At 33.6% G+C, this 16,329-nt stretch overlaps 1 protein-coding gene across 4 annotated transcripts in view; it reads right to left on the minus strand.

Annotated features, from left to right (window-relative positions):
- Nucleotides 1–948: 948 nt before the first annotated feature.
- LOC108735878 (dual 3',5'-cyclic-AMP and -GMP phosphodiesterase 11) overlaps nucleotides 949–16,329 on the minus strand; it is a 76,374-nt gene continuing 60,993 nt past the window's right edge. For all 4 annotated transcript variants that reach the window (XM_025981357.1, XM_025981355.1, XM_025981354.1 and 1 more), the window contains 12 exons: nucleotides 14,324–14,638; nucleotides 10,343–10,450; nucleotides 8,521–8,769; nucleotides 4,648–4,809; nucleotides 4,072–4,407; nucleotides 3,830–3,916; nucleotides 3,594–3,761; nucleotides 3,426–3,535; nucleotides 3,173–3,361; nucleotides 2,603–2,816; nucleotides 2,441–2,524; nucleotides 949–1,614 (listed from right to left, as the gene is read on the minus strand). In XM_025981357.1, coding sequence (XP_025837142.1) covers nucleotides 1,312–1,614; nucleotides 2,441–2,524; nucleotides 2,603–2,816; nucleotides 3,173–3,361; nucleotides 3,426–3,535; nucleotides 3,594–3,761; nucleotides 3,830–3,916; nucleotides 4,072–4,407; nucleotides 4,648–4,809; nucleotides 8,521–8,769; nucleotides 10,343–10,450; nucleotides 14,324–14,638 — 2,325 coding nt within the window. In that variant the 3' untranslated portion in view covers nucleotides 949–1,311. The remainder of the gene's footprint in view (nucleotides 1,615–2,440; nucleotides 2,525–2,602; nucleotides 2,817–3,172; nucleotides 3,362–3,425; nucleotides 3,536–3,593; nucleotides 3,762–3,829; nucleotides 3,917–4,071; nucleotides 4,408–4,647; nucleotides 4,810–8,520; nucleotides 8,770–10,342; nucleotides 10,451–14,323; nucleotides 14,639–16,329) is intronic.

Genomic DNA, 16,329 nt, shown 5'->3' on the forward strand with positions numbered 1-16,329 from the left:
ACATTATTATTATTATATTTTGAATTAATTAAAGCTCAAAAAAATGGTTTTTATACCATTAATATAGTATCTTCTTTTTTATGTAGGAAGCTTGTATATGTATACGGATTTTGAAAGTATCTTTTACACATTTTTCTGAAAGAAAAGTCTTGCTGATTTTTTTTAATAATAGTTCGAGACAAAAGCTGACGAAAGTATCTACTAGAAATTTTAAAGTGCTTTTTAAACAAAAGTTTAGATTTGTTCAGGTTCGGTTCAGATTAAAAAATCGAAAATAAAATAAATGAAAAAACGAGCAAAAAAAAAAAAGAAAAATTAAAAGCAATTCTACTTAACGATAAAAAGAATTTAGGGTTCTAAACTGTATCACAGAAATTTTGATTATTCGATGTGTGTATTATAAATTCTCTTCGCTAAAATGCTATACAATAAGTAGTTGTAAATTATTTACAAGTTTAATACTGAATTTTTGATATATTACAATTTATTATTAGATACATATTATATATTGGTTAAATTATACATCTTCTCGGTTTGCACTACTATAAAATACTTTATCGATGAATTCTAATTTCATACTGTAAAACTTTGGCAAAATTTAGATAAACTTTTTGATTACAGAATGATTTCCTCCGTTGTACAATCGAGCGCAATGAAAATGAACAACCCAGCAATAATTCTCTTTATTCTACAATCGACCACAATGAAAATAAACAGCCTAGCAAATATATATTGACTATTATTACCCCTATTCGGGTGAATGTTTCTGTATTCGGTTGACGATATTCTCATTGATATTTTATTCCATTATATTTAGAAAATCAGTTTTGAACGAATTATTTCACCGAATTTTAGTTTGCTTTAATATACATCCCTTGTTTCTTTTCACAGTTTTCTCTAAGCAAGACTTTCCATCTATATGCACACATTTAATAACAAATATCGAAATTAAAAACAAAAAGCGTTTAATATGTTTAAAATACAACAGTTTCTTCCTCTATTTCGTATAACACTACTCTACTAATCAGTTATTATAGGATCAAGTCTTTGATATTAAAACTAGATAATAAATAATTTAAAAATACTTAAAAACTACACGTTCTCGCAAACAGTACTTAAAAACCACACTCCTTTTTAACTTCACTACATATTAGCACCCTTTCGTTTCATCATTTCGAAAAATATAAAAACAATTTGATATTAACAATACATATTAATTATTTGAACTACAAAAAGAATTGGTCTGATGAACTGATTTTTTTTATTATTTGTTAGTTTTTAGTACGCCACGAGAACTGACTAAAAGATACCCTAATCAGTAGCCGGGAGGGGTGAATGGGTGCAGTTGAAAAGGGCATTCTTACTTACTTTGCTGCCCCCTACGATAACATTGTTGGTGGTAGGTAGAGAACCGGTTTTAACAGGCGACGACGTCGTTGATTTCGTCGTTGTTGTTTTTACGTTATCGTTGGAATCTTTCTCCCCACTGTCATCACCCTCCGAGGGTGGTACTACGATTAAGTTTTGTTCTTCTGCTAATTGCAACCAGTGTGCTCTGTTTTGTTGGACACCGTCCACGAGGGGTTGCAACTTGTCAGATAAGTTTGCAAACGCCTGAAACGAAATAAGTATTTTTCAACGATGATTTATGCGGATGCGGTGTACCGATGAGAACTAATAAACTCGAAATCGCGTTTCGCATCTACGGTTTAATAAACTGCTGTAGAAGAACTTTATATCGTTAAAGAACCGTAGGAGCGTCACCGAGTTCGTTGCGCAGTAAGGCAGTACGTGTTCGATTTGGGCGGAAGCAAAGAGACAAGAAGCCTAGACATGTACTTCATTTACTTTCTCTAGCGATGTGCCCCTTCCAATGTCTTGGATGCGCGCTGGCAAAATCGTAGGTAGGGAGAAAAAAGCTCATTATACTCTCGACTCTTGTTCATTAAACATACTTTTTCATACAGTACCTGCCAAAAGTTTTGTTCAATCATGAATAGTAGTGCGAGTCGAAAACAAGCGTTAAAGCCTTTAATATGTCTTCAAATATAAATAAACATCTCGTTGATATTTTCAGTAGTAAATGGTACCAATAACAGCACATTTGAGCAATGCAATTGTAGTGGATAAAATGGTCAATTTTTCCGTGCAGTACTGTACGGATTATACGCTCCTCACCGGTTAAGAGTTTGGCCGAGAGTTGTCTCCTTCCTTTTCTGGCCTAGTGCTGTTCTTTTCTACTTTGTGCCAGTCAAACTGAAGGTCACATCGCTACAGAAAGTAAACAAACTATACCTAGACGGAACATGGGGCGGACCGTAAAAGCGTCACCATCTTGCGCAATAAGGCATTGAGCATTTTACTTGGCCGTAGACAAGATTTCATTTACATTTTGTTTTTGACAACTGAGAATAGCGAAACTGAAAATTTTTAAGCTTACCTCATAAACTGGTAGGCATATAGAATCGATGAATCCTATTTGCATTAAGGGTAATTGGTCCTCCTTTTCCCTGTTCATTAGATCCTGAAAAAGAAACCATTTTCGTGACAAAAAGATTCTTTTTTTGAAACATAATGACGGAGAATTTGTAGAAATACTTACTATAGGAATTATTTTAAGTTCAGTCCTTTCAATATCACCCTGTTCGAAAAATTCGGACGAAACAAGTTCCGCCACCCGTTTCTCGACGTCCCAGGGCTTAGTGATGGCCGCTAAATCGCAAACCGTCATCAGCATGGCCCTTAGAAGGTCCCTGTGCTCTTCCAGAGCCCAATTTGGACCCTCCTCTACTATTTGGAAAAATGCACCTCTTTTTCTAAAAACAAGACACGAAAATAATAAACTCTTTCACATAACAACCCTGCATTGTTCATCAGTCAGTTATTCAGTGTGAAATGTTTTGCACGCCAATAAAAACAAAATTGAATTTTGAAGGTTCATTTGGCAAATAGGTCGTCCATAATTCAATTAGTAAATCGAATGTGACGATTTCAACGATAAAATTATATTGTTTGTCGCGCGTAACGTAGTGGAACTTGCAAATCAATATTTAACGCGACCAATTTTAATTAACGTTGCAGAGAAACCCCTTCAAAAAAGCAGGTCAAGTGATGACCGTCCACCCTGCTCGCTACACGCGTGATACCAACTGTAAAATACGTTTCTATTTACCTGAAGTAAACGGCTAGATCTGTAGAAAGAATGGCATCTTCCAAAACCTTAATAACCCTAGTGTATTCGTCAGGCGAAAGACCCGATAAAAATTGGTTCCCCGGTGAATTTAAGATCATTATGCATTGGTCGAAATGATGATGTTCCATCGTTGAGGTTGAATAGAGCTGGGCCAAAGCTGACGATGCTCTTGAAAAAGATAAAGAGAATTCGTAAAGGAAAAAATGGCAACACAAGAATATGTCGGACTTACTTAATTTGAAAGGAATTGTTGGTCCCCCGGTGGTCCAAGTCGTGACAGAGACAAGCAATCATTAAAGCAAGTACTTCGATTTCACCAAACACATTCCACCATTGCGTAGCCTGCAATTAATTAACAGTAAATTTCTCAAGTCCAAATAATTTGTATTGTGGTACTTACGGTTAGTATGGAAAACATCATTTGAGCAACGTTGAAAGCATGCCTCCAGTTATGATAAGTAACGTTTCTATAGTTTTTCTTAACGGATAACAACCACCTGCACAAGACTTCGTAGTCCATATGGAATCTTTCGACTAGATCAAGATCAAGGAACATTCTAATACAAGCCTGAAACGAAAAACGATTTTTTTTAATAATATTTTTATTAACTGATGAATAAATTATCGTGCACTTACTGTGAGAGTTTCTTCATCATGTAGATGAATATCATCAAAAGCGAAATTATGTAAATTGAAATGCGCAGACGAAGGCACCCTCAAGGCCTAAAAGGAAGACGAAATAAATATTAATCATCAAATAATAAAAATTACTTAGATAAGCTGTAGATCACGATATACTGCCAATTGCTTCACATTAATGAACTCGCTTGCAAGAAGCATTACTAAATATTATCCAGAAAGGGGGACAGCCTACCTACCTTAAGTTTTTGTGCATCTTCTAGACTAGCGGTGGCGTGATAAGATAATACTTCAAGGGTGACGCTCTGCTTGGCGATAGCTACAACCGCCCTCTCGTACATGTGCGTGTTGTGTATGCCCATGCCGCAGAAAATCGCGAAAGCCTCCACGAAGTTCTCGTCGTTTTTCGTGAACGGCAAATCGTCGAATTTATTGATCAACTGGATCACGCCGATGATCTGACCCGTTGAATTTTTGATGGGCATACACAAGATGCTCTTATGTCGAAACCCTGTACCATAGTCCACATTTGGATCGAAGCGTGAATCTTCGTAAGCGTTTAATATGTTTACAGTCTACAAAGAAGAGCACACAATAACAACACGTATCTATATTGAGAATGCTTCTTATCGTTAGTAGTTCAACAAGTATGTTCTTCTAAAGGGAATCAACCAGGAGTCACTTTTGCTCGAATGGTATCGTGTTCAAATTTGAACAGTCTAATTTGTTTATGAAAATTCCACTGTTCAAATTCATTGGAAATATGCTCCAGTTGAACCCCTTCAAGCAAATAATCTTGTATGTTTGACACTTACCTCACCTGTCGTAGCTACATAACCCGTAATACCGATATTTATTGGAAATCTGCTTTCGAAGGGCGACGTTCTAGATTCACCCTCCTCGGCAGTTAGATCGTTAGCTTCAAAATCAAAGACCCTCGAAAAGCTACCCTTGGACCCTTCGTGAACTAACAATACCTGAAACGAATACGAAATTGCCTCTAACTACACAAATAACCATGACAGTAGCTTTCATTTTATTGGATGAGGAATATGAAGAAGAATGAAGATGAATAGCGTAGAGCAGTCGTTTAGTTTAGCAAATTTCGCGATTTGTATGTATAGCACAAGACACAAGTTTTTCCCATTTGTCAATTTAAAGAATAGTATCAGACGATGAGCTAAACATCAGTAAAATTGTTACAAGATTAACGATAAAACTCCTTCAGATGTTGCTTTCGTCAGAAAACTGACTCAACAAACTGATGTAATTTTAATTTCCAAGCTTAAACTTCTCATGGCATTAACGTTAACTGTAGATTACAATGAGTTTTCAAGTAGAAAATTGACAATGACAAGATATCATTTTAATGATTTTAAACATTATGTGTAGGTATACATATAAAACTCAAATAATTACCGTTTAAATGTTCTTATGACTCACGGTATTCTGAGTTACAGATTTGCATCTCTTTTTGATGATTTATTGCTCCTTCCTGGTATCCAATATTTAATCATTCGCTTTTCGTATCTTTTATCGACGGAAAGTTTTCAGAATGAATAACAACAATTACGAAATTTAGTCAAAAAATTACTCAGGTCTATTTTAAATTAAAATTCATTAGGTGCAAACATTTACGTGACACTCAGTTCGATTGAAAATTAATTTTTTGTACATAAGTACCAAAACTATTGGTGACATTGAACATCTAATGCAATTACATAGCTTGGCCCGTCTTAAACCTGCTAGTTGAAAATCTTCAATATTGATAAAATGAAAACAGACCCCCCCCCTATTAAATGTTTTTCCGGGGGTAGCTGCTGTATCGTCCGTTTTAACTTGGAACGCGTTAAATTTTTACCACATTGGCGTAAATATAGTATAGCAGTATTAGCCTCTAGCAAAGAGGAGTTAGACAGAGGAGAGAGATAGCTTTAAATAAAATGAATGCGGTACTGACAAAACAGTACTGAATGAAAATAAATAAAAGTAAAACAAAAATATTGGTATGCAAGGGAAGAAAAAGGACGGAAAAGAGCGAATATAAAGGTAGGAGACGAAAAATTAGAAGTGGCCGATTTAAGGTATCTAGGAAGTCAGATAAGTCAGGACGGAAGGACTAGTAGGGATATAAAACAGAGGATAACGCAGGGTCGAGTCGCCTTCAATAAAAAGAAGTCACTTCTATGCTCGCAAACGGTTAATTTAGAAATTCGAAAAAGGTCGTTAAGGGAGTATGTTTGGAGCGCTGTACGGGTGCGAATCATGGACAGTGGGCGCAGTGGAAAAAAAAATATTAGAAGCGTTCGAAATGTGGTGTTACAGGCGAATGATGAGGATACCGTGGATAGAGAAGGTTAAAAATGAAGAGGCATTAGAAAGAGTAAGAGAACTCTATGGAAATCAATAAGAAATAGGCGAGATATATTGGTAGGACACCTTCTCTAGCATGAAGGTCTAGTCAGAGACATATTAGAGACAGAGACGGGAGTTAGGAGGAGTAGATATATTACGCAAATAGTTAAGGATATGGATTGCTTTAGTTTTAAGGAAATGCGAAGAATAGCTCAGGTTAGGAAAGAGTGGAGGTGCGTGTCCAACCAGTCTTAGGACTGACGACCTTATGATGATGATGGCGTAGATATGGGACAACACCTGGGCGCCAGTTACGGCATTGTATACAAGCAAAAATAAATAATATTTTGTACCACAGAAAACCTTTAAAAACGCCGAGTAATATATAAGAAGTAGTTTAGTAATTTTGTGTAAGTGATGATCGAGAACTTGAGGCGATATTTTATTTTCGGTTCAATGAGCTGTACAGCGTACACCTATCGGCCTCGGGAAAAACTTCACTTGAGATAACACGTCGCATCAATCGTTAAACCAGCAAGATAATTTCAAACGAATTGAACATCGACAATTTATTTCGACAATATTTATCGATTCCATCCAGCTGCCAAATGATAAATAACCCTCTTGTCAAACTACGCTTTTACTTTAGACTTGGCGTGGTTATTTTTTTTTTTCCTACATCATCTGTTTACTTCTTCTCATTTAAAGGAAACGGGTGGCATCTCAAAATGTTTTCTTAAATACCGAAAAGAACATTATTCAAAACTTTTGTGACACTGCTACTGTCATAAATAGAAAATACTTATAAAATCAAATAGTTCATTCCTCCTGTAACTTGGCGAGTGGCTCAGCGGACATCTTGTTGAACGCTAGCGTCATTCTTAAACGTTCTCAAGCATTTTAAATGATTCTTAAACATTCTGAAATATTCTTTAACAATTTCAAACGTTCTTATGGTTTACGCAATAGTCAGATAATGAGAGAACTGTGATTTAGCCGAACGTTCTATTCGAGCACTTTTTTTATGTTTTTATAATATTCGATGCCGTTGTAAATTTATACTCCTATCGTATTTCACTGTGAATACATATTCCATAAACCAATTCCGTGTAAACAAAACATTACCATTACGTTATGTTATGCATGCATAAATGTACCATGTGTCTGTCTACATGTAAGATTATGTAAATGACGATTTAAAAACTAACGAATCTATCTAACGGAAAAAGGTAAACCTATCTGGTACATTCGGAGTAATTATCTTAATCAATGATATCACATTTATCTATTAACACTGTTGTTTATTGTTTCACGGTAGTTTTCCAGTGAAATGTTTATGTTTTTATAACTACACCGTCTACTTCATTATTATTATTACTGTTGCAAAAAAATACACTTTAGCACTAGCAAAAACAACAACAATTTCATTTTACCATCGCAAAAATGCAGCCTGTTATTATTTATAAATTAAGAATCGCTTTTACAATAAAATTTGTTTCAAACAAACATTTTGAAAACTGATATCTTTGGCAGAAACAAGGAATTGTAATAAGAGTGCTTTCAAATTTAAATTTGCCCTTATCCTAAATTACCTACCTTTATATTGCCCAGACCTGGTGTACCTAGTCTTTACAAAAAATGAAAACAATGAAGGAAAATGATTTATTAGATATCAATAAATTGTACGTGACTAGGATGCGTTTACACATAAAAATTTGATATTGTGTTGTTTACTATATTGATCTTGAATTGTAAAATCGATAGCGAGCGTTTGAGTGGCAAACGCAGTGTCCACTTGGTGACCTCCTCCTCGTTTATCACAGTCATTTCTTGTTCCCAGAAGCGACATTATATACACTTTAATTAACGCTTGCGAAGAACGTGTTCTACATAATTGATCGTAGTCGACTAGCGTAGTTAGGGGGTTGGGTTGGGGTATTGCTTGTCTACAGAGAGAGATCTTGCCAAGTTTACAAAAAAGTCTTCTCGAACTATTTGCCTCACCGCAATAATAAGGGAACTAAACTATAACTTAGACGGTAAAGAGTTTTAAATTTTTTGTCGATATTGGGAGGAGCCTAAAAAACATGGCGCTGATGAGGGAGCGCATTATTAATGGGGATCATATCATAAAATTTGTAGAAGAAGTTAGTAGAAGATTAAGTTAATTCAACCGACAACGATTCTCATATCCTTGCGTAATGCCTTCCGGTAATACTATAATACGTTTGGAAATGTAATTTGTCGTTATTGTTTCGATTGAATCTTTGAATGAATAAATAAACGAACAAATGAAGTTGATTTAATGTTTCTTTTTTATTATTTTGTCTTACCTGGACCCTTTGGCACTGAATCAGACTCTGCGTGTGTGTTAATATCCTATAAACGACGTGTTCTATCGTGCTCTGTTCTTCGAATATCATCCGAGCCAAATCGAGAAGGACCTGATTTCGTTTTACTTCCAACTGCGACTTTTCGTATAAATGCGCATTCCTCAGGCCGATACCACAAAACTGAAGATAACTCGCGAAAATTTGCTCGTCCTGCTGCGTGAACGGTGTGTCTCCGATTTTATTTATCACCTGAGAACAAAAGAGATCGTGTCTTCTAGTAGTAATGTAAAATCATCATCCGATACTCGGACCCACCACTTGATATGACTTGTTTTAAAATTAGTGTCAATTGATATTATCGACAGTTTTCTTTTCGAGCTATCGATTTATCTCTAATATGCCTAAACTATCGATAAATTTACATCTGCAATGTTACATTAATATAATGTCTTATTAATATAATTATTTCCCTTATTATGGTCCCATAGTATTTATGAAATTAATATGTAGAAGCAATAAATAATAGATTATGGCACGCAAGAGGGTGTCTAATTAATTGGGATCGTAATTATGTGTACTAGAAGCAATTACTAAACGTAAAGAACTGCCTCCGACTCTATTTTGAGATAATTGCTTTCACAATAACGAACACGAATTAAGGAAAACAAAAATAAAATTGTTCTTTCGTAGTAGCTATCACCATTATCTGACAAAGTAAATATGCAATACACGTGTTTGAATTTTAGTCGGTCATATTTAATCTTCTTTTTTTTTTATTGGTATATTTAATGAAAACAACGTAATTAATTAAAGGTTATGTATTTCACGTGATATTTTTTTTTGTTAATAAACCGGAGACCAACTAAAAATTGGACGTGTGTCAACTTTATTTTATTTTAGAAAAAGTTTTCGACTAAACTAACTCAACGAGATGACTGACGCTGTGTACGTTTTATCCCAATTATTTGATGCTGTGTAAAGATATGTTCAGAAACAAATTAATGGATGGATAAATAAATTAATTTGTTAATTGCATCAGTCACATCAAAGTTTGTTTAAATGGTGATACTACAATTATCATAAAAATTTGATGCGCCACAATGTGAAATTGTTTGTAAAAAACATAATTTGAAAAGCATAAAATAATAAATAGTTGTATAATAACAATAATTATGACATTTGGGTACTTTTTTAATATAGATACACATATGCAGAACGAATGTATTACAGATTTTAAAACCAAATTCAAAGTTCAAAGATAAAAAAACAAATAATAGTTAAAATCAAGTAACTGACAGTAGAATGCCATCTACAGATTTATACTGTTATTTGTTGTATTTCGAAGTGTTTGACAAGGCCTTAGGAGGGTGTCTAATAACTGCCAAACTAAATCTACGACATAGTTTGCACACGTGTAATAATTTTGTGCGTAGCATTGTAAGCTACGTCGTAGATCCGTTTTGGCAAGTTATATGCTATCGTAAGGCTTTGTTGATGTATAACCGTAATGGAGACTCATATTAATTTTATTAATAATTAATCGATAGGTAATTTTACTTTCATAAGCAATCCTGTGCTTTGATGATATTTTATAAATAAAAAACGGAAGGTTCTAGCCCAGCAGCTCGGGTACAGTTATCTCATAAGGTTAACCTTAAGACCAGAATTACCCGAACGTTTCTAATCGATGCATAATCAATAATTATACTGATCAAACTAAAGTTCGACCATCTAGTACTGGTAGCTTCTATAAATAACCGAGAAGAACAACTTGTTAATATTCTTTATTCAATAATAATAATAATATTAATAAAAAAAATACCTGTGCAACTCCTATAACATCTCCATTGAAGTCCTTGATTGGCATACAAAGAAGCGATCTTGTCCTGTAGCCCGTTAGGACATCGATGTCGTGGTTAAACCTCTTGTCCTGAAACAAATAAAAATTGCTCAGGAGTGGGTTCGAGAGTTCAGTATCTTATCAAAAACAAAGTATCGTCTCGACCTAAATAAAAAAGTTTTTGAAAACTCGGTTTCTAGAACCATCTGTCTGTAAGACTTGGGATTTTCGTTTTAAGTAGGTATACTTAATGGTGTTATTCTAATCCTTATCTACCGATAAGAAGAAAACATATTTTTGAATTCCTCAATTCAAATGATTTACATTTCCCCTTTCCATTAATATTTATCCATTGTAGTTGTCTGAGATGTTTTTTATCCTAAAAATGACAAATAATAACAATATTTTTGATTATATTTCCATTTTTTTTTATCATAAGGAACAAGTTCATTAATTTTACGACAGATATTCGTTTGTTGTTATATCTTGTGCAGATCAGTTCGAATCTAATAGCCGAGGTGTATCTGAAATTGCAGGCAGATAATGTCACCTTGTAGAGAGAGTAAACACAAATAATTCCTTCATTACTATTGCTTTTGCATAAATTATTGTTAATGTTAATTTCAGTCAACAATTCGCGTAGCTTTGCGTTCAGAACTTCAGAACATTAACACTGCTGTTATAAACCAGTTTAATTATGTAATATAACGACATAATAAACTGTGCACCTTAATTATTTATTAATCATAGTCCTTGTTTATCACAGTCATTTCTTGTTCCCAGAAGCGACATTATATACACTTTAATTAACGCTTGCGAAGAACGTGTTCTACATAATTGATCGTAGTCGACTAGCGTAGTTAGGGGGTTGGGTTGGGGTATTGCTTGTCTACAGAGAGAGATCTTGCCAAGTTTACAAAAAAGTCTTCTCGAACTATTTGCCTCACCGCAATAATAAGGGAACTAAACTATAACTTAGACGGTAAAGAGTTTTAAATTTTTTGTCGATATTGGGAGGAGCCTAAAAAACATGGCGCTGATGAGGGAGCGCATTATTAATGGGGATCATATCATAAAATTTGTAGAAGAAGTTAGTAGAAGATTAAGTTAATTNAAAAATACCGAAATCCCACAGTTTATACTATTAAACCAAACGAGCATATAATATCTAGAATTTTATCGCGTTCTCAAGAAGAGCTGCAACAATTTGGATAAAAATTGGTTCACAATAAAGAGAAAATATTATCAGCGAAAGAACTCGTTTTCACGCAGTTTCGATAGAAAATACTATACATTTCAATCGGACAAAGGTATGTTCAAAGCCAAACTTTCGTCCTGGATATCCATGTCGCATAGATTAGACGAGTGAAGCTCATTACTCAACTTGATAGTAGTGTATAAAAACATATTTATTAAAGTCTATTAAATGTACATCACGTTAACAATAATAAAAATCAACGTGAATCTTGCACAGTAGCCAATTTACCCTATCCTTAAGTGAAAACTCGAACCATTAAATGTGTAATTTATTTTCCTTCGTAAAATATACGGTCTGTATATGTCAGGATCAAGCCGTATGTATTGGGCCACCCAGTCAGCTTTGAGTCATTCATTTGTTTATTTTATTGTACACGAACAATTTGTCAAACAATTGATATCGATCACAACCTCATCATAATCATAAAAATTGCCGATAATTATGTTATATTCTATACAATATGGCATCATCAACTCAATCCATTTATTTGCGTATAGTTGACTGGATGAAGAAGGTACCACCATCGAAGATAATGTATGTGAAAACAATAAAAATTAAACCGCCACGTTTATTTATTCAATAGTATGTGTCAAAAAAGGAAAACAGAGAACAATTGGTTTATTAGGTTCGATTATAGATAATATCTAATTATATTTTGCATTGCTGATCTCGAATTACTGGAGTGGTTAATATGAAAAAAGAAAGGTAAAGACAAACGGTCATTTATATGTATGGATATATATCTGACGATTGATTTTCGTTATTAACAAAATAAATACCCACGAAAACTCCCTCGAACAACCTGTTATATAAATAATTGGTAGATAAGTTCAATGTAAGGGTATTTTTATTCCAAGAAATATATTTGAAAAGCAAGCAGTAGTAAAGAAAATATTGACCTTTGTTGGAACGAAAGAAAGTATTTTTGTGCTAATGTTTGGTTTAATAAAGAGAAATTAATTTACTTTCCACGATATATAATTTACCTGTAGTTCAAACGAAAATGATTTAAAATTAAAAAACTTTTCGATATGCAGTTGAAGAAGTTACTAAGCCTTCTAAAAAAATTGTTAAAAGTGTATGTACCTAACCTACGCCTACTCTGACGTGGCGGCCGTCAGCCATCTTTGACAGCTGTCATCATCAGCCATCTTGTAAAGCTTTCATCTTCAGCAATATTAGAAAGTTGTCATCGTCAGCCATCTTGAAAAGCTCTCTTTTAATCCAGAACGAAGGTAGCCAATCCAAGCTAATGTAATCTCTTTTTTTCAAAGCTACCCGACCCTGAGCTATTCTTTGATACATAAAAAATGCTATTTTGAGCCGAAAACAAAACTCATCTCATATTGTACTGATTGCATCGTTTCTTATCGCCTTCCCGACTCATCGTCAGATATAGCTGCCAGATTGATTTAAAATGAAGCCATGTTTGAGCTGAGGCCATTCATGTTTATCTTCCTGGTTTTTTCTTTGTGTTTCGCTGGCAGTACTTTTAATTTTCATTATTATAAATCCTTCCTACGCGTGCGGGCGTTCCGTTATTGACATTGAAACTGATCCAAACCCACGCGTAAGCAAAAAACGTTCTCGCGAACAACATTTTTTAATAAGAAGTTTAATAATCGTTACAATTTCGAGAATTTCTCGCCCACCAAATTTCAAGAAACAGATTTGCACAATGTATAAAAACTAAATTAGACTTGTACTATCTATAGATATCAGGATTATCAGAAAATAATCACGTAAGGTATCTATCAATTTCATTTTATTATACTAACGCTTTTATCACTTCCAAGACAAATTATTTTTGGTAATAAGGTAAATGAGGATTTTACCTTTTCACATTAGAAAAGCAAATATGTAGCAACTAGTACAGTCCGTCCAAATTTAGACAAATTGCACACTTATAGATAGTTATTAATTAATTAGTTAATCAATTAATTGTATATACTATGAACATAATTATAAAATATCGTATAATAGGCAGTGTATCGCCATCTAATGGGTATTTACTGCTACTAAAGTATTTCTTACATACAATAGCTTGTTTAGGTTTACGATGAAACAAATCAGTTTGAATTTAGATAGACTCCAAAGAGCCCAAATATAACTCAAGAAATCTAATAAACCATGTAAATTTCTATAACATTAAACTATTCGAATTAAACATTTAAAATCTATGCGGTGTATGCTATCTCGATTTTCGGATGTCTAAATGTTCTCTTTGCAAAGAAACTATTCATGTAGAAAATCAATTAGATCTTTGAATATTTCGAGAGTAGGTGTTACATCAAACGATGTTTACTTCCAAATTTCGCCTTTGTTATTTTAATTAATCGCTAGCTGTTACTTTAATTAATCGCTAGCCCAGTTTTTTCTTTTAAACTCAAAATAACAGCTGTCTTAATAAAAGAAGAAAGAGTAAATTACCTGGTGGTAAAAACCCAATGCGAACTAAACTATTTTTATACCTTTGCATAATAATATTTTTCGTACACGTAAATATTTTCAACAAATTAATAAAAAAAATAAAAATGAAATATTCGCTGTGGAATAATTAAATATAGTAATCATGGAATTAGTGTGTTTAATTAAGCAAAAAAAAGTTAAAAACAATTTTATTTATTTAAAAGCCATCTTATCATTCTTGTTTTTCATCCTTTCGTTTTCTAAAACCTAAAAAATATATATAAATATGTTCTTACCTGATATGCATCTGGTATATTCACGGCTTCCCCACTTTCAGCGACGTACCCCACGATCCCAGTGCCCCATGGTATGCAGATTTCGTCTTTTTTTTCCATTTCACTGAGAGTACTTTTAGAGCAGACGTCGAACAGTTTAGAAACGAGACAGCGACCTCGCGGTACTTCGCCGGGGGGCATTGGGGTACACCCGCCGCCTTTGGTACCCTGGACTAGAAATAGGGAACCTCGATCGGCCTTCAGTAACATTGACACGTTCTGAAGGATTTTGTGACAAAGTGAACGCACTTCTAACTCGTTGCAGATGTCTTTAACCTGAAACAAAATCGAAAAAATACGTAGACAACAAAAAGACACTCTCAAAGGTGGTTGAAAATTTTGTTTTGTAAATGGAACTCAGTTTGGTAGAAAGTTGTGACACAAAATTTCATTAACTGATTCGGTATTAACGGGTAATGAAACCTAGGGAGGTCATGGTCCTGACCTTGACCTCACAAAATCGTGTTGTCAACGACTTGTATACTGTTATAGTCAATTGCATGGAATAACAATAATGAAATTGTTGAAATTCGTTAAAAAATATCCGAAAATCAGAAAGACTACAATTTTTGTTTTATTTATAACGTATTAGAATGTATGTAAACGCCACAATAACATGGCACTTATAATGAACACCTAAACGTTGTTTATCAGATAAAAATGTTAAATGGCTTTTATCTCGAGACAAGGACTATTACAAAAGTGATTACAAAAATACAAAACAAATACATCAAAAAATCAATATTATCGAAAAAAATATGACATTTCCTGTTTTATTCATTTTGATTTGCACAATCATCTTTAGATGTAAGACAAATCAATAAATTTCAAATTAGATACCTGTCATTTAGTTATAATTTTGTAGATGACATACGTATTGTTAAATTCAGACAAATTATAGTGTTGAGTGGGGTGCTATTGGATATGATATCATTTTTCTAATTAATATCATTGTCATTGTTATCACATAAAGCGAGATTGTCTTTGATATAAATTAGAGATGACGATTGATGGATGGATTATATCTAACATTCGGTTGAACTGAATAGCTAAAAACACTAAAAATCTTATGGGGATTTCCCCGCTTGTACTGTCGAATATCGCTTCACTGCATGTTAGCAGACTTGTCCCTCACTCTTTGAGAAATTGTTGTGGCGGTTGGAGTGTTTAAAATTAATAAAAACTTAATAAATTTAAGAAAACTAAGGTGTGGATGTTTTCTAAAAGATACAGACGATATAAACAAAGAACAGAAGACTCCATGGAAGTCAATAAAAAGTAGGCGAGATAGGTTGGTAGGACACATTCTCAGGCATGAAGGTCTAGTCAGAGACATATTAGAGGCAGAAACGGGAGTTAGGAGGAGTAAAGGTAGACCTTAAGGATATGCGATGTTCTAGTTTTAGGGAAATGCGAAGATTAACTCAAGAAAGATATCTTATGATGATGAGGCACCTATACAAAATTGTTGAAATTTTATAACTATTATATCTAGCTTTAATTTACAATAACACACTTTTTCTTTTACTATTTATGAGTAAATGCAGATACTTTTTTTGGTTTTTGTGTCTGTTTTAAAAACGATTCCATATAACCTTAATAAAACAGAAACGTGTACATCTCCTTGACACTCATTCTCATTTTTTAACAATTTAGAATCGCTAAGATTAATATTAATTAAACATTTGACGCCACGGTACCTAAACAAACATACAACAGGTATAACGAACGCGTAATACTCAAGGTTTTATGTAAATTGTTCAATCATAAAAACGACTCTATTCGTGCGTGTAACTACATAACTAATTAACTATAAAAATTAAAAAAAAAATAAGGAGAATAGCATCACACAACTGTATCTATAATACAACTACAAGTTGTACAATCATTAACTTCAGTAAAAACAGGTGTAGAAAACGTAGTCGAATAATAGCTGTTTGTTATGTACTTACACGTGAGTATAAGAT

The sequence above is a fragment of the Agrilus planipennis genome, unplaced genomic scaffold (genome assembly GCF_000699045.2).
Source record: "Agrilus planipennis isolate EAB-ADULT unplaced genomic scaffold, Apla_2.0 scaffold5, whole genome shotgun sequence".
In the NCBI taxonomy this organism is placed as follows: Eukaryota; Metazoa; Arthropoda; class Insecta; order Coleoptera; family Buprestidae; genus Agrilus; species Agrilus planipennis.